At 42.8% G+C, this 21389-nt stretch overlaps 2 protein-coding genes across 2 annotated transcripts; one reads left to right on the top strand and one right to left on the bottom strand.

Annotated features, from left to right (window-relative positions):
- Window positions 1-145: 145 nt before the first annotated feature.
- On the top strand, window positions 146-11732 carry si:dkey-183j2.10 (glutamate receptor U1). Its single transcript, XM_061832257.1, has 12 exons — window positions 146-271; window positions 845-866; window positions 1422-1517; window positions 1600-1681; window positions 4848-4879; window positions 4963-5142; window positions 5210-5433; window positions 5819-5916; window positions 7500-7717; window positions 8329-8548; window positions 10169-10413; window positions 10762-11732. Exons 4-12 carry the CDS (start codon window positions 1621-1623, stop codon window positions 10876-10878), a joined length of 1395 nt encoding a protein of 464 aa, XP_061688241.1. The 5' UTR covers window positions 146-271; window positions 845-866; window positions 1422-1517; window positions 1600-1620; the 3' UTR covers window positions 10879-11732.
- A 390-nt stretch (window positions 11733-12122) lies between these two features.
- plch2b (phospholipase C, eta 2b) lies at window positions 12123-20833 on the bottom strand. Its single transcript, XM_061832253.1, has 19 exons — window positions 20094-20833; window positions 18964-19207; window positions 17443-17572; window positions 17074-17244; window positions 16911-17004; window positions 16630-16833; window positions 16402-16522; window positions 16152-16323; window positions 15825-15935; window positions 15665-15751; window positions 15500-15600; window positions 15255-15343; window positions 14989-15174; window positions 14807-14914; window positions 14594-14718; window positions 14418-14502; window positions 13899-14045; window positions 13721-13794; window positions 12123-13658 (listed from the first exon to the last, which is right to left on the bottom strand). The coding sequence occupies exons 1-19, from the start codon at window positions 20323-20325 to the stop codon at window positions 12606-12608; spliced, it is 3534 nt and encodes a 1177-aa protein (XP_061688237.1). The 5' UTR covers window positions 20326-20833; the 3' UTR covers window positions 12123-12605.
- Between the last annotated feature and the right edge of the window lie 556 nt (window positions 20834-21389).

Here is a 21389-nt window from a genome sequence, read left to right on the forward strand (position 1 = left end):
CTGCAGACAGGGTCAAACGAGGCAAAACAAAAAATGCTAACACCAAGAAAGACATACAATGAGATGCAATGTGACGTCTGCAAACTCAAAACATAAAACACTTTATAACACTAAAACGACAAGACCTTCTTCACACACACCATAGTGTGCTTCACCCGACCTTTCATATTAAGTTAGATGAGAGCCATGAGAGAAGCGCCTTTGATCACTATGAAGTACTGTACTGGGATTATGGATCACAGCGTGCATGACGTCACTCGATTGCTACAAAGTGAGTTTGAAAGTAAACCGATAGTTTGTCCATCGGCGAGTAGTTTTTTTTTTTTTTTTTTTTTTTGCGGTGGGTGAGGTGAGGTGAGGTGAGGGGCTTCTTGACGCGTAGTTCCGCTCTTCTCAGTCATCCAAATGCACACAAGACATCTGGCATCACCAACATTCACCGGCCAAAACCAACAAACAAACAAACAAAAAAACAAACAAACCAGGCTCATTGCAAAAATACTGCCCGTTAATTCACAAAACAAGCAACCCTGTGGGGCCGTAGCAACTCAGTCACGCGGTGGGAATCGCCACAGCGCCCAAATCTCATTCGCAACAATTGCTGTTTTATTGCCTCTCCCCCTTGTAAAGAAAAAAAAAAAGCCTATAAATTAAATTAAAATGCTGGTGTGTATGACACAGTTTTGCAATCCTTTAAAATACCAATTTCAAATTTTCTATTAATCATTTGATTACATTTTTTACTTGGTGATTCATTACTACTACAGAGGTTCCTTGATTTAAGTTTCTGTTCTTTGACCATGCTCATAATTCAAAATTAATACATTGCATTGTTTTTCCACAGACAACGAATACTGTGTATGCCTGTGAGTATTGCTATAGTGTACATACACGTATTGCTGCACTGGTTGTGTTCAAACATCTGTTTTATAACTGGTTATAACAACTGCAATGCCAATACTAGTTTTGTGAACCCCTCTATGCTGTTTTCCATTGTTTTTTATCAGTATGCTAGCAGAGTTTCATACGTTATCAGCACATAATTGGTTTTGTTTCATGTTTTAAACTGGGAATGACAAAATCTTAAAGTAAGCACTTGTCCTCCTCTTTTGGCAAAACCCCCCCCCACAATATATTTAACATATAATAACATATATTTAAAATATAATATATGTTTGGTGTGAAGTTCGCTGCCACCTAACATTTGTAAGTAAAATGTTTGCCAGGAGATCAATTTTCAAAACTAGGCAGACAAGAAAAGATTGACTATACTTGGTTGTTTAATTTCCTCGTTGACCAAGCACCCCAGAAACACAACCAATGTAATTGAACAGTGCAGTTTTCCCATAATCTGTTACCTTTGTTTTTTTTTTTTTTGTTTTTTTTCCCCACCCATACTTTCACAATCTCCTCCCACCAAGTGTCACTGCTGGCTCGGTGGTGGCTCACTTCAGCTCGTCTGTGATCTGACATCCTAGAGCTGTGGTCAAATTCACTGTAGAGGACATCCCACACAGGTAAGCTGCAATTTGCATCTGTGTTATTATTTAAAAAAAACATGTGCTCTATATGATGGTCATGTTTTTTTTTTTATTATAGGGTAAGGAACATAAAATCAGGATGCTGTTTGTCTTTGTATTATCTGCTGTGTTCCTCTTCAACACTGGCACATGCACTGCAGGTAAGGAATTTGCCCAGCTAACACTATTTACATGCATTTCACCTCACACACACAACAATAACCATTTGTTGTGGAAGTATTTTTTGCATTGTATTTTTCTTCATCGATCTGTGTCTAAAATGATTCCTGTCAAAATGAATGCGTGGGTCGGACATATGCATCATAGTTCAGAGGTCCTGGGTATGAATTGTAGATTTTCTTTGGCTTTGTTTCATATTCCAATAACATGCACGCTAGATTTAATGACATCTTTAAATTGGCTATAGGTGTGACTTAGTGTAAATTCTTGTTTGTCTATATGAAGAGTTTGTTTTCAAAACGAGCATTTTTTTCAGATTTACGAAACTCGCGCCAAAATTATCCATTCGGATCTGGATAATTCTGGCGCGAGTTTCGTAAATCTGAAAAAAATGCCTATGTCTCGTTTTGAAAACAAACTCTTCATATGTACCCTGTGATTGGCTGTCAACCAGTCCAGGATGTACCCCTGTCTCTTCCCCACAGTCAGTTGGGATAGGCTCCAGCTCACCTCTTACCGAATAAGGCTGATACTGTTAAAAACAAAAAGAAAAGGAAAAATGGTCCCTTCAGTCGCTTCATAGTGCACAGATTTTAACCAGAAGAGGCATTATGTCAAATATGATGAGGGTTTTTTTTTTTTTTTTTTTTTTGTCCCTGGGTCCAAACATGCCAAAATGTGACCCGGTCACAGTATTTGGCAACTTCGTCTTGCCCGTTGCCAAACTCTCAATATGTTGTTTTTGCTCTGAGATGACATAAATGCACAATCTGTCAACTCTGCATCTCTGCACTCCATATCCTGTCCAACTGCTGAGAAAGAAGAAAAGCAGTTGACTTTTCATGCAAAAATAGTCATAAATCAACAATGTTGATGCCTTGGGGGTGGAGGGAGCATACAAAGGGACTGTGTGTCTAAACTACATGGGGTTGGAAGTGCTTGTATAAGTGTCATCTTTTTGAAAAGGAGGATCTGAGAGGTCCTTGGCCCAAACCAGCGCTTTTGATAGATACTCTTTTGACTGGCCTCTCGTGTCCCAGTGCCATGACACTGACACCCCTTGAATGGACACGCCACTGCAGACTGAAGAGTGCGGCCTCAACAAGAGACCAGAGTGGTTGGATCACCAGGAGACAGGAAAGCAATAGTTGTGCCCTCCAATTGTCCACCTGAAATGCACAAAGCAAGCTTTGATTTTGATCCATTTAATCAAAACATGAGCCAGGAAAACACAAGCAGTATTCAGTCTTTTGCCCTTTTTTATGGGCTGGCCCAGCAACGCATGGGTACAATGTGAGAGTCGGTCGGCATTTTGTTGCGTCAAGATTGAAAATCAGGATTCCCCCCCCCAATAACAAATGAAAATAGTGTTGGTACATACATTTGAGTAAGCCTGTCTTGTTAGAAACTGTTTGCTGTGGTGTTTTGATGCAGAAGGAACTGGTTAGCCACGAACACAAGTCAGTTCATCATTTTATTTATTGCATCACTCATGACTCTAAGACCTTTGTAAAAAATTTGAGGAAGGTATTAAAGGTTTTTGTCTGGTCGTGGGGACCGGAGGGCGTGTTCCAATTACAGTAGGATCACACTCCTCAGCCTCCCTGGTAAGATCTATTCTGGGGTGCTGGGGAGGAGCATCTGTCTGGAAGTCGAATCCCAGATTCAGGAGGAGCAATGTGATTTTTGTCCTGGCCGTGGAACAATGGACACCCTCGGCAGGGTCCTCAAGCTTGCGTGGGAGCTCGCCTTGTTGCAACTCAGCCACATTGGAGCGTTTTTGAGTACGAACTGCCTTTTTAGGGTCATGCCACTCCATCTCAATAGGATTCAGGTCAGGACTTTGACTTGGCCACTCCCAAGTCTTCATTTTGTTTTTCGTCAGCCATCGAGAGATTGGCCTGCTGGTGTGTTTTAGATCATTGTCCTCCTGTAGAATCCAAGTTCCTTTCATCTTAAGGTCACAAACAGATGGCCGGGCATTTTTGGGAAGACAGTAGAGCTCATAGTTCCATTTATCATAGCAAGTATTCCAGGTCCTGATGGAGCAACACAGCCCCAGACCATCACACTGCCATCACCACAGTTTTCTGTTGGTATGATGTTCTTTTTTTGAAACGTGGTGTTACTTTTATGCTTGAGTCACTGATGGTGTCGTGGTACACAAGCCTGCCTTTGGTGCAAGCAGCGTGCGATCGATTCCCGCTCAGTGATGGTGCCTATCTGTTTCATGTTCCTGGCGGTCCAGCCCTGGCTGGGCGATTCCAGCACACCGGCGCTGATTAGGAGGCGCACACCTGCGCCTCATCCTCGTTGATTAACCCCTGTATTTTTAGGACCCAGTGGACGACTGCTCTTCGCCAGATCGTCGCAACTCATGCCCCATTCCTGCACTCCCGTATTCTTGATCGTGAACCCTGGTGTACCGACCCCATAAGCTTGACGTCTTTGATACTCCTGCCTTCTCTGATCGATCTTCCGTGTGCCGACCCCTGCCTGCCCGCGGATCTGCTCTCTACGCCCGACGTCCTGATTACCGCTGCCCCACTTGACTGTCTGCCTGATCCCCGACTTTGGACCGAATAAACACTTTTCCCGAACTACCTTTGTGTCTACGGAGTCCTGCATTTGGGTCCTCCCTCCGTACCGATGGGTCGTGACAATCTGCCCTGCGACTGGCTGGTGACCATTTCAGAGTGTAGTCCGCCTTTCGCCTGAAGCTAGCTGGGATAGGCTCCAGCTTTCCCGCAACCCTTGTGGGGATAAGCGGCTTGGATAATGACATGACATATACTAGATTATACTAGATTTATTGGGACACACCTCTTACAATTTTTTTTTTGGTCTGGTCAGGCCACAGAGTGTTCGGAAACCATATTTAAGTGAAAAAAATGCCCCCCCCCAAAAAAAATAGAGGGGGGGGGAATCAGAAAGGAGGCAATCTTTTTTTTTTTCTCCAGCTGAAGTCATCCTTTTTAAGTCCATAACGATTGAATAAGTGCAAATGTTCACAGCATTAGAAAGGTCATTTAGTTTTGTGTTGGCCAAAAGTGGGAAAATATAGCAGAGGACCAAAAAAAAATGTGTCAGTAAAATATTTGGAAAAAGTGTTGGTTGTAACACTTACATTGTTTCCCTCTTTATCAGCACAATCTGAGCTGAGAGTTACAACAATCCTGGTAACCTTCCTGTTTTTTTTTTCATTCATAATTCTGCATAACACTTAAATGTTAATAACACTGTACTAACCTTTGAACTGTAGCAAGAGCCTTACACGATGTCCAAAGGCTCACAACTGGAAGGCTTCTGCATGGACCTGCTGGCAGAAGTTGCCAAGAAGCTGGACTTCAGGTACAAAGTGCATCTGGTGAAGGACGCCTCATATGGCAGACAGGATGACAACGGTCACTGGAACGGGATGGTGGGCGAAGTGGTGCGAGGGGTAAGAAAATGACAAAAAGAATGCCATCAAGTTATACGAATAATCTTGATTTTAAGGTTCCCCACAGGAGGCCGACTTGGCAATCGCCCCGCTGACGCTCACCGCGGCTCGGGAGAAGGTGGTGGGGATGAGCAAACCCTTCATGCAGACGGGAATAAGCATCCTGCTGAGGAAGGACATCTCTGAGGGCGCGGGCTTCTTTGATTTCCTCACTCCCTTTTCCGCAGAGACCTGGGCCGGTATCATCATTGCCTACCTGGTAACTGCTGCCTGCATCTCTATAGTGGCCAGGTTGGTCATAATATGTGCTGACGGATTGTACAGCAATGCTTGAAGTAACATTTTAAACTGAACATATAATGGACATTCTACTTTGGGTCTCTGATATAGTGTAATTTGCTCCATGACCACGCTCATAAATTAAAGCACATTGAAATGAATGGAAATGCCATTAGTCTGTTAAAACATCCCATAAAAAAAACTCAACACCGTGTAAATGTTTGCATTGTTTTTAGTAACCAAAATTACATTGAATTCTATATTGTACTTTATAAAAACATACAACTCATTGCTTGCTGCTGACTATATATATATATATATATATATATATATATATATATATATATATATATATTATTTTTTTTTTTTTTTAATTTTTTTTTTTCCCCCTCCCCAGAGCTAGCCCGAGTGAATGGAGTCAGCCGCAGAACGAACAGAACACATTCAGCTTTCCACACAGCCTGTGGTACGCTGCTGGGGCGCTAACGCTGCAAGGTAGAGAGTGCAGTTGGACATCATGGAGGTTTTTGCCTGTTTGTTTATGAGTGCTTATCTTTCTTTGATATGTTTTCTTTCAACTTTCTTTCGCTAAACCGTACACTGGCAACACTGACTGGCCAATCACAGCAAGGCACAAAGCTATTGGGAATTCAGAAATTATGCACATTTTACTCATACAATATATTGCTCTTTTAAAAAAGTAATTAGTGATGCCTTGAGATACAAATTTAATTTGTTTGATGACCATGCTTCTAACTCAAAACACTGGCATCTTACGTCACCTTTCCCCACTGAAATGTATAAAATGAAAAGCCGTTAACTGTTTTGTAAGTTTTACTGTATAAAAACAAACACTAATGACATAACTAAACAGACTGTAAAGAAATGACACTAATTAAACATTGCGTTACGCTTTCTGGCCTTTGCCATCTGAGGAAAGTTTAATATACAGTAGGCATACGGATATACAGTAATTGAAGGCATTCAGCACTTCGGTAAGATGCAGTAATATTAGTCAGATAAGATAATATGCTGATGAGTACTGCTATATGCTATATGCTCTCAGTGCTTTGCTCCACCGTTGTGTTCAAACTACTTGTATTTCAGACACGGTGGCACGGTGAACCAGCTGGTAAAGCGTTGGCCTCACAGTTCTGAGGTCCTGGGTTCAATCCCGGCCCCGCCTGTGTGGAGTTTGCATGTTCTCCCCGTGCCTGCATGGGTTTCCTCCGGGCGCTCCGGTTTCCTCCCACATCCCAAAAACATGCAACATTAATTGTACACTCTAAATTGGCCGTAGGTCTGATTGTGAGTGTGGCTGTTTGTTTCTATGTGCCCTGCGATTGGCTGGCAACCAGTTCAGGGTCTACCTTGCCTCCTGGCCAATGACAGCTGGGATAGGCTCCAGCTCTCGCCGCGACCCTTGTGAGGATAAGCGGCAAAGAAAATGGCTGGATGGCTAGTTCAAACACAACACTGATGTTATTTGTGAGCCAATCTATGAAGCTTCCCATAATAATCACATTGTGTTCGCTAGCTCGAAGGTTTTGCTCATAACTCAAAGTAGAAAAAAAAAATCATCCGAACGATGACTATCTCGAACAATGTGTTAGTTGAATCGTTTGTATAACAAGGCACCACTGTACTCTATTTGATTTTTTTTTTTTTTTTAATGTTAGGATAGATCAACATGCAGCCCCTTCCTGTATGATGCATCGCCCCCGAGCGTTGCCTCCTACTGGTGGGAAATTCACTAATAATAACTAACTAATATAGCTGCCTTCCACATATTTCTATTGCTGCAAAAAAAAAAAAAAAATATGGGTCCCGTCACTATCTAGCACCGATTGTCACATACTTGATACTGCTCCCACGTTTTTAAGGCGGGTTATGTCATCGTGCAGCACCCGACTGGCTGACCACAGTGGTCTATGGCCTGGCGCCAATTGGTGGAAATACTATCCATCCATCCATCCATCCATCCATCCATCCATCCATCCATCCATCCAATCCGCTTATCGTCACGAGGTTTGTGGGGGAGGAATGCCACATGGCTAATTTATGTGTTGCGTTGCCAGGTGCCGGTCCGCACCCCCGCGCACTCTCCGGACGCGTCGTCTGCTGTAGCTGGTGGCTGTTTGCCGTGGTGATCCTCGCTTGTTATTTCTCCAACCTCAGCTCGTCCAAAAACCCAGAATCCACTCAGCTGAGTGTCAAGGGATTCGAGGACCTGGCAAATCAGGACGTCATTGAATACGGCTGCCTTAGCGCCTCCTCCACGCTGGGCTTCTTCAAGGTGCGGATGACGAACTGTTCCTCATCCGGTTCGCTGCTTAATAAAAATGATGATGATAAACTGTGATTGTCTGACGAACAGAGTGCACCTTGCCTCTCGCCAGACGGGCTCACGAATAGCATTGCGGTTGCTGTGTTATAACCCTTTAAGTAATGGATATTTGATCACAAATGGTGGAACAACACATCTAGACAGACAGTATAAGGATACAAGCACATATTCTTTATCCTCTGCAAGGAAAAACTAAAATAACTATGGCTTACTGGGGATATGTCTCAATATGTCCTATATCTCTATTATGTTGCCCCCAGGTGGCCAAGGTGCACACACCACAAACAACACCTTTAAATTCTTTTAAAATATGGCATAATGTTTCATTTATTTACATTGTAATTACTCACATAATTATTCTCACATATTTTTCATTTGCTTCTCACGAATATGGTCATGGAGGGTTTGAAAATAAGTCCTTATCTCAAGGCACCACTGTAAATGGCTTATAAAAAAAGTAGTTGTTGCCATTTTTTATGGCCCACACCCCAGCGTATTCGAGCTTCCGCCGCATTTTTATACAGCTAATTATCTTTCTGGACTTTTCCTTCCTCGCCCAGAATTCAGACAACCCGGTGTATCGTAGGATCTACGAGCACATGGAGAGAAGTAAAAGTCTGGTATCATCCATGGATGAAGGCATCCAGCGTGCAAAGGAGGGGAACTTTGCCTTCATCGGGGAGTCTGTGTCACTGGACTTGGCAGTGGCGCGCCACTGCGACCTTGTCAGAGCGCATGAGGTGGTCGGCATGAGGGGATACAGCATTGCTGCCACACTTGGTGAGGATTCATATTCAATGCGCTAAATGGGCCACTGCAGGACGAAAATATATCTGCTTAAAGCCACCGGATGGCTGGAATGTGCCCGACTGGGTCATCGTGAGGCTTTCCACACCACAACCAAAGCCGCTAGCTGCAAACTAATTTGCTTAGATCTTGTAATCATGACTAAGTAACTCGAAACTGTGAATGTAGGCACTCAAATTCTTGTAGAGTAGGGCAGAGAGGGCTAATTTTCCACATCGACGTCTATCACTGGGTGCCATTTTAGTCAAGGCCTAAAAATCAGGAAAACTGAAATGTTGAAAAAATGTTGAACTCTCTATTTCCACAATTGGGTACAGGAAGTAGCTAACATATTTTTGGGATTATCGTAATTTCCGGACTATAAACCGCGACCTTTGTCGCACGCTTTCAACCCTGCGGCTTATGCAGTGATGTGGCTAATTTATGCATCTTTTTAATGGCAGCCAGGGTTGCTCGAGCAGAAAAGGTAAGAGTGAGACGGGTGGAATATATGTGTCGAGGAAAACGCAAATTTAAGGTAACTTCACGCTTTGTGCATGGATAAAATTAGCATGAACAGACCCTGGAGACACCAGCTTTCAAGTTAAAAGCAATCGAGCGGGCCGATAAAGAAGGAAACACAGCTTCTGCACATAAACTTGGCATCAATGAATAGCTGGTGAGACGCTGGAAACAGCAGCGGGAAGAACTGGAGCAATTTAAAATGACGAAAAAAGCTTTCAGAGGTAATAAAAGCAGGTGGCCTGAACCGTGTTGCTACTGTGAAACTGCCGTGTCTCAGTGATTTTTACCAGTATGTTTTTTTTTTTTTTACCCAGCCCTGTTAGTGCTGTGTTACTACCGTATTGCTACTGTGTTACTGCCGCGTCACATGTACTGTTTGGAAAGAAAAGCTAAGGTATATTGTTATAACTTTGAAAACTCTTTCTGAGTACCGTCTTTCTTTGTAAATATCTCTTGTTTTGAAGTGGGCACATGCGGCTTATAGATAGGTGTGGCTTATGTATGTGCGCAATGTTTTTTCCTTTAAAAATGTACTGGGAGAGGCTTATAATCATGAGGGGCTTATAGTCCAGAAATTACAGTACTTCTAATTGTTTTAAACCAGTATGAACCTCTCTAGATGCTTATTCATATTCTCCACACTCTTGTTAACCTCTACTATCTTCGTATACCGTGAATTCTTTCTAATACTCTTAAACACCTTATAACCTCTTAAACATACAGTAATCATCTTTAGTACTGCGAGCTACATTTTATTACCACATTTGTCATGTTTGAGGCTACAAAGGATTTTGCTTTACTACAAAAAAATGACGGCATACACTCAATAGCATGCCATATGGTGAATTATGCATGATATGAATATGCAAAAAAAAAAAAAAAATTTGCAATGCAATTAATCCAGAATCGGCAAACCACGATAAGTGAGAGATCACTGCACAGCCTAGTTTTTCGTCATTGCATGTTTTCAGATTTTCTTCAAACATGTTTAATGTATTTAAAAACAAATCTCTGAGTGCACCTTAGATGATTTTTAAAAGAAAAATGCGTTTTCTTCTTCTGACCAACCATGAATGCTCCTCCCCTAAGGATCTCCAATCATAAAGAACCTGAGCGTGGCCATCCTGCAGCTGAGCGAGGCGGGCGAGCTGACCTATCTGCAGAGCAAATGGTGGGCCAGCAGCTGCATCGCGGACAAGGCCAAGGCGACAGCTGTGCAGCCTCACAGTCTCAAGGGGATGTTTGCGGTGCTCGCTCTGGGCCTGACGCTGGGAACACTGCTGGCCGTCCTGGAGCTCGCGTCCAGGAGTCGCCGCAGCGCGGCGGAGCAGAAGGTACGATGGCGTCACCGGAGTTGCATTTTCATCCAAGTGGTCAGATTAAAGCAGAGTCATCCAAACTTTTCCACCACATACTGCATACAGGAAAAAATGGATGGATGCAAGGACCACATTGACATTCACCAAACGTGCTAATATAAATCAATCAAACAGTTCTGTTTTTATTTTGTTTTTAAGAAACTGATACATCAGTTTTCTGTTAAAGTTGGTAAGGCCAAAAATTCTGGATTTTGGACACCCATGAATTGAAGCGTCCTTGTTTACAATCTCATAGTCATAAATACAACAAGAAACATCAACAATGTTTCTCTTATTTTTCGTTTCAATACATCCTGCCCACAGAAATCCTTCTGCCGGGTTCTGTCCGAAGAGTTCAGCTTGCGTTTCAGGAACAACAACAACAACAACCCAACAAAGCGAGCTCAAGAGCCTGCTGATAAAGAAACAGAAAAGGCATAGAATCATTCTTCACGCACTGACAAACTGACCATTTGGGATTGTAACCCATTGAAAGCATCTCACATTTACAATGTAGCTCGCTACAATTAATACAATAACTGAAACAACTAACAACTCTAACTATGAACTGAAATAAAAGCCAACTTAGCATTAAAAAAATGTGTAAACAATTGAGCAGAATGCTGCTAAAAATTAATTTTAAGGAAGCCTAAAATAAAAACTATCACACATTTTTCGTTGGTGTTATTTCACGTTGTCATGTTTTAACAAGGATCTTATTGGTTAGAATGTCAACAATTTCAATAGCGTGCTTTGCAAAAATGATCAATTTTTGTCACCGTACCTCACTCAAGGCAAACAAGGTTGACCAAATTGGTAGCATTGCTATAACCTTTTCTGTTTTCCTATTCTGTGCACAGTTTTCACTACATCACACATATTTATTTGATTGTTAGTACAATCACGTATCACTCGGTCCTTTTACCAACATGCATTAATATGGCAGTCCCTTGATTTACAAGTCCAACCACCTTTTCGAGCTATGAGCTATAGCTTGATTATTATTATTGTAATTTTGTTCAAAATTAGATGTTCGGGTTCAAGTGCGCTCTCATGTCTTTATGGAACGGGACAATCAGTGAAACACAAAAACAAAAGACAGCACTACCGGGGAGCTGCTGTCAACCACGATTCTTGCACAGATGAAGCTATTTTGGACAACGTGACAACCAGCTCCTGACATCACTTACCAGGCCACACCCCTTAAAGGCACACATCCGACACATGAATACTACAGTATGTGCAGTAATTATACTTTATAAAAGTTAATTCCTTAACATTACATTTTATTAGAGTTTATTATATTTCTACGGAAAGAAATAAAACGAAAAAATTCTATATTTTTTGTTATTTAATTTGTTGGTCTGGAACAGATTAGTGCCATTTCAGTGCAATCCAATGAAAACATACTTGATATAAAGTCAATGCCCATTTTTTCTGCTGATACGAGTAGTGAAACACTCACACAAAAAGGTCTGTAGTTACTTAAAAATGCCACAAGATGACAGAAAAACACCATTACCCAAAACTTTGACCTGGCTAAATGAGACCCCTGCCCTCAGTTTAATTTAGGCGCTTGTTTGGCACCATATATATATATATATATATATATATATATATATATTTTTTAACAATCTTTATTGAACATATACAAAAACAGCTCAAAGTAGGCTATTAGATAAAGATGGAAAAAATAAATCAAACAGGAAAAAGCAATAATAAACAAGATATGTAGGTGTTCAATGGGAGAATGAAGAAGTAAAAAAAGAAATCAAAAGAAATCTTGATTTGTAAATTGATCAGGAAGTGCTATTGGGGTGAAGTTTTTACTACAAGTACAGTAATCGCAGTAAAGGTGATGGAGATACCACCAGTTAGCTCCAAAGTTGTATTTTGTAGGACACATGGCTTTAACTTGAGCACAAAAAAAAAATCAAATAATCAATCATAATAATAATCATTCATCAGATAATGGAGGATAATCTCTCAAAATAAATCCCCAAATTGTGAATGATGAATCATACATATGTAGGGCTTCACTGTACGAGCATACTCTGGTACAAACTCTGTCACAAAACAAATTATGACTTGATGACGTGTGAGTCAAGGTACCACAAAATCCTGGTATCCTAACCTGTAACGACAAGCTTATCTAGGACCAAACATGTTCACACATCCCAAGCATCGAAGAAAAGTGGCGATTTACATCTGATCTCTCTCATCTTTTCGTCAAAAAGCGCCCTCATCTCCCTCTGCAGGGTGCCGTCGCACTGCTGTGCACCCGCCGCGACGGGGGCGTCGCTGAACTCCAGGCTGTCCGAGCTGCTCCCGCTGCTGGACGAGCTGTCTGACAAGCACAGACCGTTGGGTATAGGTCTCACCTGGCGGCCGCTGTCCTTGCCCGTGCTCTGGACTCGCCAGGTCTGCCAGTGGGAAACAGGCTTGCGGCTCACCATGGGCGTGATAGGGGAGCTGGTCGGTTTTCGAGGGCAGCTGCGCGAGCGGACCTTTGTTCGTATTGGGGTGGTGGGTCTGGGGGTGGCCGATGCCTCCAAGGTCCTTCTGACCCGGGCCGGAGATGGTGGAGGGATGAGAGGTACAATTTTGGCGTCAGCATTTAGGGGTTGTGGTTTTGATTGAGGGGTTTCAGGTGGAGGTTCCCCCGGTGGTTCTTGTTCAGTCATTGCTTCTGGTCGGACCACCACGGGAGGTTCAAGCTCCTTTGGTCCAAACGTGGGAGGTATCTGTAACTCAGCAGCTTCAGACAAAGACTGAAGCTCACTGAAGTTAGCTGCAGCTGGATCCTGTCTGTCCTCAGTGGGACTGTTCGGACAAGAAGGGCTGTCCAGGTCAAAGCTGTCTTGAAGCATTAACGTCGACGGTGGTTTTGAATCTGTGGACGACATCTTGCTGAATATGCCTCTCCTCATCTGAGCTGGGTCATGAATTCTGACACGGTGGGCACGTCTCACGGGTTCGCTCATGATCCCTTTGTGCATAGCGGCCCTGTAGGCGGGCCCTTGGACCAGAGGTGACATTTCTCCAATCCTGCTGTCCTGGGAGAAGGAGTCTGCATCCTTGCGGAGATGTGGAGGAGGCCAATCTTCCGAGGAATGCACGGATGAGTCGAGGGACGGCTGCCTGTGGGGTCCCTTCATGTGCTTCTGAGCTGCCTTTTGGATGTGCTTTTTGGCCACTTGCACAGCAGTTGCCGGCTTTATCTATGATACAAAATGTTGTCCAAAATAAAAGCTAAAGATGCATAATTTTGCAATGAGCTTACCCTCCCATCAATGATGGAAATGTGAACAAAGATAGAAGACTCTGCCATCCCTTCCAAGTACACATGTCGATAACCTACAAGTTCACAGTGAAGGGATCTCGTTTATTTCAGATGACGGCTCATGCTTCTTATTTACTGCTCATGAAAACTTATTCACGGCCAGTTCTGTGGTTCTCACCTGGCATCATGCTGGTGAAGGCTATTGTCCTCTGGCCAATGAAATCCCTCCCAATGGGATCATGATCCCACACTTGGAAGCGCACCAGAGCCATCTGGGGCATTAGAATGTGAAAGACGAGCGTCTCCTCCCACATGGGGTTAAAACCTGAATAACGGTCAAATACAGCGTTCATATTTTTGATGATGTTGATCTACTGTTTAAGCACCTCATAAGATACCTGCCTTACATATCTATTTAGATACCTGTCTTCTACCTACAGTACCTAACTAATCAGCACCCACTTCCTTCTTACGTGATGAGTCCCATTTTAACTGGTTTGACTAGAAATAAGAAAAATATTCTTGGTCTAATTTTGGAGTTTTGCCCCGTACCTAGTTACCTATCTGCCGACCTACCAACCTAGCTACCTACCTTTCAAAACTTGACAAAGCTACATTACTATCCAAACATTTTTAGCCATTCAATGCACATTTGTGAAATCATAATAATAATAATAATAATGTTTATATACTGTACCATTATCATCTATCACTCTGGTCTGCTGCTTTGAACAGTCGACGGGTAGACCAATGATTTCAACCTCCACAAAGGGATCAATGATCTGGATGTGGCATAGAAAAATCTGTTATATAACAGTAATTATGTTTACAGGTTGAAAAGAAGTAGCCTATATGTTATGCAGTCTAGTTGACCTCTCCCCTGTCCCCAAACATGGAGTCTTTGGGTTTGGGAAGCTGCTGTCCACTGATGATCTTCAAAACTAACTGAATCTTCCTTTTTCCTGGAAGTGGATCTTCCAAATTGGGGTTAAAGGCACCTGAGATGGTGGGGGGGAGGGGAGGTGATATCACCTTTACTGAAAGGAAAGCTTATCAAATCTTGCATGTAATTATGAACAAACCAACCTTTACAAATGATTTTAGGCTTCAGAATGTATCCACAGTTTCCGTTGGTTGAGAACTTAGCTCGGTTCAGTTCAAGCATGCGACCCTCTGTTTGATAGTTCATCGCAACTGGAATACAAGGGATACGATCAGCGACCGTCAATATTCACACAATAATATGAATGATTATTGTGTCACTGTACCCATGTGACATCCTGCGTTCCAGTAGGGTTGCGGATTGAAGTTGCTGGAGTCCACCCTGTAGTTGGACGGGTAGACCCTCAGGAGTTGACGCTGGTTGAAGCGCACCAACTGACCGGGCTTCAGCAGGACGATCTGGTTCATGACGGTTTCATTGAGCGACGACACCTGCCAACTGTTCATAAATGCTGCCGAGAAAAAAAAAAATGCTGTAAACATCCGTTCCCATTCCCAGATCATCAATTCATTAAAATAAAGTGAATGGTACCTTGTGTTTCTATATCGTGCACTCGAACAGATTTTGTGTACTTGACGAGGTCGGACAGAGCACGGGACAACCTCATTGTCTTCCTCTTCCTGAAGACAACGTTATAAACGTAAAGTAGCACGGACCAAGACATGGGGAAGCGGGTCACCACACCACGATACTCATTGACAAATTGTATTTCTCCTGCTTGATGAAAATGCTCCCACCATAAGTGCAAAAAAATCTGACTGAGAAAAGAGCCTCACTTCGGGTGATAAACAATTTGCGTCCTGTCCCTGCTGCTGCTGCTGTAGTCCGACTCTCCGTCAGACCTGACTTTACTCCTCAGTCGCATTCTCTTTTTCCTCTGCAACGATATCATTTATGAGCGTTATTTTAATGTTCCGATCCATCCGAACCAAGACGAAGACCTTGCGTTTGAAGCTCCTGATGATGGATCTGCCAAAGCGCCTCTTCTTCTTCTTCAGGTGTCGAGCAGCCAGACCACTGTTTTCCTCCTAAAACAGTCACATTGTACACTACATGCAGGATTTATCCAATGAAATTGTTTAATATCGCAGATAAATTTGCCTGGGAATCCTCCTCTTTGTCATCTTCCTCTTCTTCCTCGTCCCCGGTGTCTTCATCAGACACATCTCCTTCCTCGGCATTCGGGTCCAGGTTTGCTGGGAGCTTCTTTCCCTGAAACGCGGCAAACGGTTGTCGGTGAAATAACTACTCGCACTACTAAATAACTACCTCGGCTGGTAACTACTAGGTAGGTAGACCGGCGACTTGGCAGGTTGGCAGAAAGATAAGTACTGTGGGTATATTGAACGAATCCAGTCCAGGAATGTATTTGACTGCAGGTTACACTGTAATTAGTCTGTCTGGAATATTTGCAACAATCAGCCTCACCTTGACTAATATTTTTCCTTTTAGCATTTCTGGGGAGGGGAGTTTCTTGCTTTCAAGCGTGTTGACGTTGGACAGGTCGAGCTTATCCTGGAGCACCTCTCTCAGGTATTCTGCCATCTTCTTCTGTTGAGGCACAGTGCAATGGTTTTCTATGGACAAAATCACCGGGTACCTGCACAGGAGAGCAAGATGTGATAAGTAACTTTTTTTTTTTTTTGGTCCTGGCTAATTCGATTGAACGTGCACGCACTGTGATTTGGTGAAGGCGTATTTGTTAATCGTTTCGATGACTTCTTTGAAAAGGATTTTGGAGGTCAAGGTGTAGCCGTGGTGGATGATGGGCTCACCATCCGGCCCGTCCCAGCAGTCCACTGCAAAAGACGAGAAGAGGTGGGAAAAGTGCTTGCGTTCTATACTTCAGTAGAGTTACGGAACACATCTGATGTTGCAACAGGAGCGTCGGGGTGAAGGGTGTCACCTTCCACGCAGCGACAGCCGGCCTGGAGAACGTAACCGTACATCTCCACACTGGACTGAGACAGCAGCTGGTCTCCGGTCAGGTAGGTGTTGTGCGACGTGGCGATGAAGTAGTTGCACAGTGGCTGCGTCATGTCCTGGTTCACCTGGTTGTGCTCAGGGTTGAAGATGTCACCGCCTGGACTTCGCATGTAGTTGGTAAAACCTGGACGGCAGGAGAAGTTCAACGAACGTCAAGGGATGCTTTTCACCGGCATTTCTCCGCCGTCGTCACGCTCTTACCGTCTATTCCCAAAACCAGATGCTGCAGGTTCTCAGGACACGGCTCAAACCTGGCGACGATGTCCATCAGGTGCTCTCTGCCGAGACCTCTCATCTGACAACCAAACTTAACTTGCTACATTGTGTAATTTCACCGGACAAACTTTGAAACATGCTGTTGTACCTTCTGCTCGTTCTCCAGGAAGCGGGCGAGGTCGTGCAGGTCCATGACTTCTTTTTGGTTGCTGTAAGAAATCATGATGAGGTAGAGGTCTCGCCGTGTGGATATCATCTTGTAGAAGAAGCAAAATTCCTCAAAGCCTAAAGAACCCTGGTTTTCGTCTGTCTCCGCCTCCTGTAAAATGATATGGCGCTCTTTGGTCGCATTGTTTCCACAATTGTACTACTTACATATAAGTCTGTTTTACCTGAACCAAAAACCAAATGCTGATAAGCAAACAATGGAGACTCAATTGTTGTCATATGTTAGCATTCTGACTGATGCAAAATTTGGCAGGGGGTCTTCCTTGAAAGTAAGTGGTCGAGGTCTTACCTGGAACATCTCCCGGACTTTCTGCCTGGGAAGATTCACGTTGAGCTTGTGAAGAAGCTGGTGGACTTCTCCGATGCTGAGGGTGCCGTCTCCGTTTTTGTCCGCTTCCGAGAAAGTCTGCTGAAGCCACGTGAGAGTTGGAGTCAAGGCTGATGACGAGCAGGTTGGTATTCATCTAACGATATTTGGTGCCGGGAACTGTCTAGGAAAATTGTTATTCAACTATTTTTTTTAAGGTTCAATACTTTTAGTTGAGTTAAGATTTTTCTGATGTTCTTTTTCTTTTATTCCCTACATTTGAAAACAGCTCTTTGTCATTTTTGCTCCTTACTTTGTCAAAATGGACTCAGTTTTTCAATTCATCTAAACCACACTGAATGGCCCTCTCCTAGTAATTCGACACCCCACTATAATGTTTTATAATTACTTGTAGGTGACACAAGCTGGTGACCAAGACCAATTTTTCCTCCTAAATGATAGTATTCAATATTGCTCCCTTGTATAAAGATGCCACATGATGATCACTAAGTCTTGTCTAAATGAAGCTCCTCAAGTCTCTTCAACATAGTTCTATGGCACCAAGAGAACGCTTTAGTTTAAATGAAGCTCCATAACTCACATCAACATAATTCATTGGCACCAAGACGCAAGAAGATGGTGGGAAAACGCTTTTTCTTTGTCTAAAGGAGGCTCCTCAACTCACTTCAAGATACTTCCTGAGAACCTAGATGCTATGAGTTGAAGACAAAGCACAGCTTCTGTCACAAATCAGTTCAACTTTAGCCCTGGGATTCCACGAGATAGTGGAAAAGCACTAATTTGTCCTAAATGAAGTTGCTCAACTCACTTCAACATAATTCCTTGGCACCAAGAGTCCACAAAATGTGAGCCTAGCTCTACTTTTATTGCTTTAACCTAGGTATATCAACAGAGAATAGGTTGGTTCAACGAATAATGCAGGATATTTTTATGCAAAAATGTGCAAATAGATGAGTTTTGAGAATGCCCGTGAATATGCCCGGGATACTTTGACCAGGGTACTTTTTATTTTTACACTAGTATCCAGTCACTCACAATTGAAAAATGTACAGTTGTGGTCAGTCATGCCCACAGATATAAAGTTGCGGGTGCGTGTTCTGTTTGTAATTCTGAGTGTACCCCTTTAAGAGCGGAGGTGGGCGCTGTCAGGTAAACTAGTAAGCAGAAGTAGGCTGCGCAGCAGCTTGTTGTTCAAGACCTCTGCTTCAATACAGTAACAAAACAAAAGCATATAATGATGCAATATGATTTTGAAAATGGAAACTTTGTCTTACAGATTTTTTTTTACGTTGGGGTAAATTGCCAAAATGGGTATTAGTACTAAAAAGTCCTCTTTCCTTTTCTATGTAACTTTCAGAATCCATACTTTATATTTTTGCTTAATTTGAAGGCAACATATCAGTCTTTTGACCGCTATTTGTACTTTTACCCAAGTACAGAGTGTGATTACTTTTGCCACCTCTGGCAGCTTCAAAAGGATATTGATCACGGGTCCGTTGCCTCCGAGCCAAACTGTCTTCATCGCTGATGCCGGCCATGAGGTACTTGAGTCCGGTGATCCACGTGCGGGCCTCCTCGCCGTTGGTGCTGACCAGGTCCAGGGATTTGACGCGCTCGCCGTAGTAAATGCTAAAGCAGCAGTTTGGGTCGAAGCGATTGTCGGCGTACTTGCGGAAAACCTCTGACTTTTTCCCTTCGCGGACCTCGTGGATGGAGTCAATTGTAACTAAGACAAGACGAGGAATTAATTACAGCTCTGTTATAGTTATATATTTTCCTTGATAGATATGAATTATTTTGATATGTTGTGACTAATCAACCTTATAATACATCCACCCAGGGGTCTGCACATCGATTTCAATGCCAAAAAGGGGTTCCTAAAATTTTTTGTTGAACGGGGGCACGGGGTACTGGTGGCAGTTTTCCAAAGGCTCACGGTAAAAGTATTTGTTGGCTGGGGACTGCTGGATGTTATTTCCCACCGGCTAAAAATAATTGCTGACAGGAAAATAATCCTTGCCAAAAGGGCAGGTGTTAGACCAAAAAGGTCATTTGTTTTTGTCAAGGGAAACGGGCTGGTGCTTGAGCACCATTTTGGGTCCATCTATGCATACCCCTGCTTCCATCTATCATCCATTCATCCATTTTGTGTACATCAACATAATGATGAAAAGTGCGACTGAAAATCATTTGACAGATATTTAGATAGATTTTTGACTGTTGATATCAATAAAGGGTTAATAGCAATGTACTATAGATCCGGCGCATCATGTGTTTCTAGTGCCTGAAAAGCAGGCCAGGGCTTTGATTTATTTGCCACTTGCAAAGTGTTAATGTCATTTTAATCGCATTTAGATAAAAAGTAGCAGAAGGGTTACTAACTGACGCTGATCTGGATGGGTATTCCCATAAGGCAAGAACAAATGACATGTACTCTCTTTCTTCCCTCTACCAAGCCTGAAGTGAAGCTGCAGAGGATTGTCTCGACTGCGTGATTCCCAGATCCATACTATGGCAACAATCTTGACTTCCTCATAGTCTGAACCGTGAGTCCATTGGATTATTCTTTTGTTTAAAAAAGAAAAAATAAGAATCACAAATTCACAGCTCACTTTTGGCTTTGTCGTGTTTCCTTGAGGGACGCCACCGGATGCATGAGCGGTGTTCATCCAAGTAGTAGAAGCGCATGAGTCCCTTCTTCTTTCCCTTCAGTTTGGTCATCTGCGTCCCCGTTTGCATTGTGCACATGCACCTCTCCACTACAGCACAGTGACCCCCCCCCACACACACACAAAAAAAAGTAATCAGAGTTTTATACTGACGAATCATATAAATGTATGCCATATGTGTAGCATAAACTCAAACAAGAGGGCTTATGTTTACGTTTGTGATTAATTGACCCCTCCGTACAGGGCACTTAACCACGCCTCCTGAAGTGACGTCACGCCACGTGCGCTCACGTAAGACAAACAGTAAAAATGGCAAATACAATACAATACATTCTGAACTGAGACAGACTCTATGCTTCTGATTTCATTCAAATCAACGATATATTATAGATTCTAAATACAATACATTCTTAACTGAGAGAGACGCCATGCTTCTGATTTCATTCAATCATTCACACGTAGCAATGTTATGCTAGCGCAGAACGTCTCATTCATTTATACGAGACGTGTATTAAAAATCAAATTTAGGGCATATCTTCGTGCAAACACAGTCTGGTTAAGCTTCAGCCGCGAGCCAGCAAGAAATCAATACGTTTGTGCAGTCCGATCATCGCTAAATATCGCTCAACAAAGTATAAGTGTGTCAATCGTTCACACGCAGCAGTGTTATGCTAGCGAAGAACTTCGAATTCATTTATACGAGACATCTATTGAAAATCAAATATAGGGCATACCTTCGTGCAAACATATGTGTTCCGGTTGATATTAGATGAATTTAGTTGATGATGCGGTCTTCCACAAAGTTTGATCCATCGAAGGCATTTTTCGTACTGGGTCTTCGGTTTTGGAAAGGGTACGAATCGATCTCCACCAACTAGCCTTTCAGGATACCTGTCGTCACTATTAAAAAGTCCGTGACTACACCTCTGAACCATATTTTTTGTTAAATAACCCAAATACGCGATAAAACGCTAACTAAACTTATACTGGACCATTCAATGTTGTCAGAGAAAATGGCGGGAGCAAAAACGGGCTTTGGTGTATGCAGATCTCTGGCCTCTGATTGGTCAGTGACACGGATTGCGCAATATCCACGGAGGGGTCAATTGAAGTGGAGCCTCTAATCAAAAGGGGGCTTAAAGCAATTATAGTATCAATAAATGTATTCATAAACTCCCTACTGCTCTCTCTTTTTAAGACAGGACAAACCTTTTTATCCTCTTTGCGCAATTTAATTCA

Source organism: Syngnathoides biaculeatus, chromosome 10 (assembly GCF_019802595.1).
Source record: "Syngnathoides biaculeatus isolate LvHL_M chromosome 10, ASM1980259v1, whole genome shotgun sequence".
In the NCBI taxonomy this organism is placed as follows: Eukaryota; Metazoa; Chordata; class Actinopteri; order Syngnathiformes; family Syngnathidae; genus Syngnathoides; species Syngnathoides biaculeatus.

What these genes read in the sequence shown, in the direction of transcription:
- si:dkey-183j2.10 (XM_061832257.1), top strand. Translation starts at nt 1,621, where the DNA reads ATGCTGTTTGTCTTTGTATTATCTGCTGTGTTCCTCTTCAACACTGGC. An exon ending in TGCATCTCTATAGTGGCCAG is followed by an intron (nt 5,434 to 5,818) that starts GTTGGTCATAAT and finishes CCCCCTCCCCAG; the next exon opens with AGCTAGCCCGAGTGAATGGA. An exon ending in GCAGCGCGGCGGAGCAGAAG is followed by an intron (nt 10,414 to 10,761) that starts GTACGATGGCGT and finishes TCCTGCCCACAG; the next exon opens with AAATCCTTCTGCCGGGTTCT.
- plch2b (XM_061832253.1), bottom strand. Translation starts at nt 20,325, where the DNA reads ATGGCATACATTTATATGATTCGTCAGTATAAAACTCTGATTACTTTT. An exon ending in TCAGGAGCTTCAAACGCAAG is followed by an intron (nt 15,601 to 15,664) that starts GTCTTCGTCTTG and finishes ATATCGTTGCAG; the next exon opens with AGGAAAAAGAGAATGCGACT. An exon ending in GCACGATATAGAAACACAAG is followed by an intron (nt 15,175 to 15,254) that starts GTACCATTCACT and finishes TTTTCTCGGCAG; the next exon opens with CATTTATGAACAGTTGGCAG.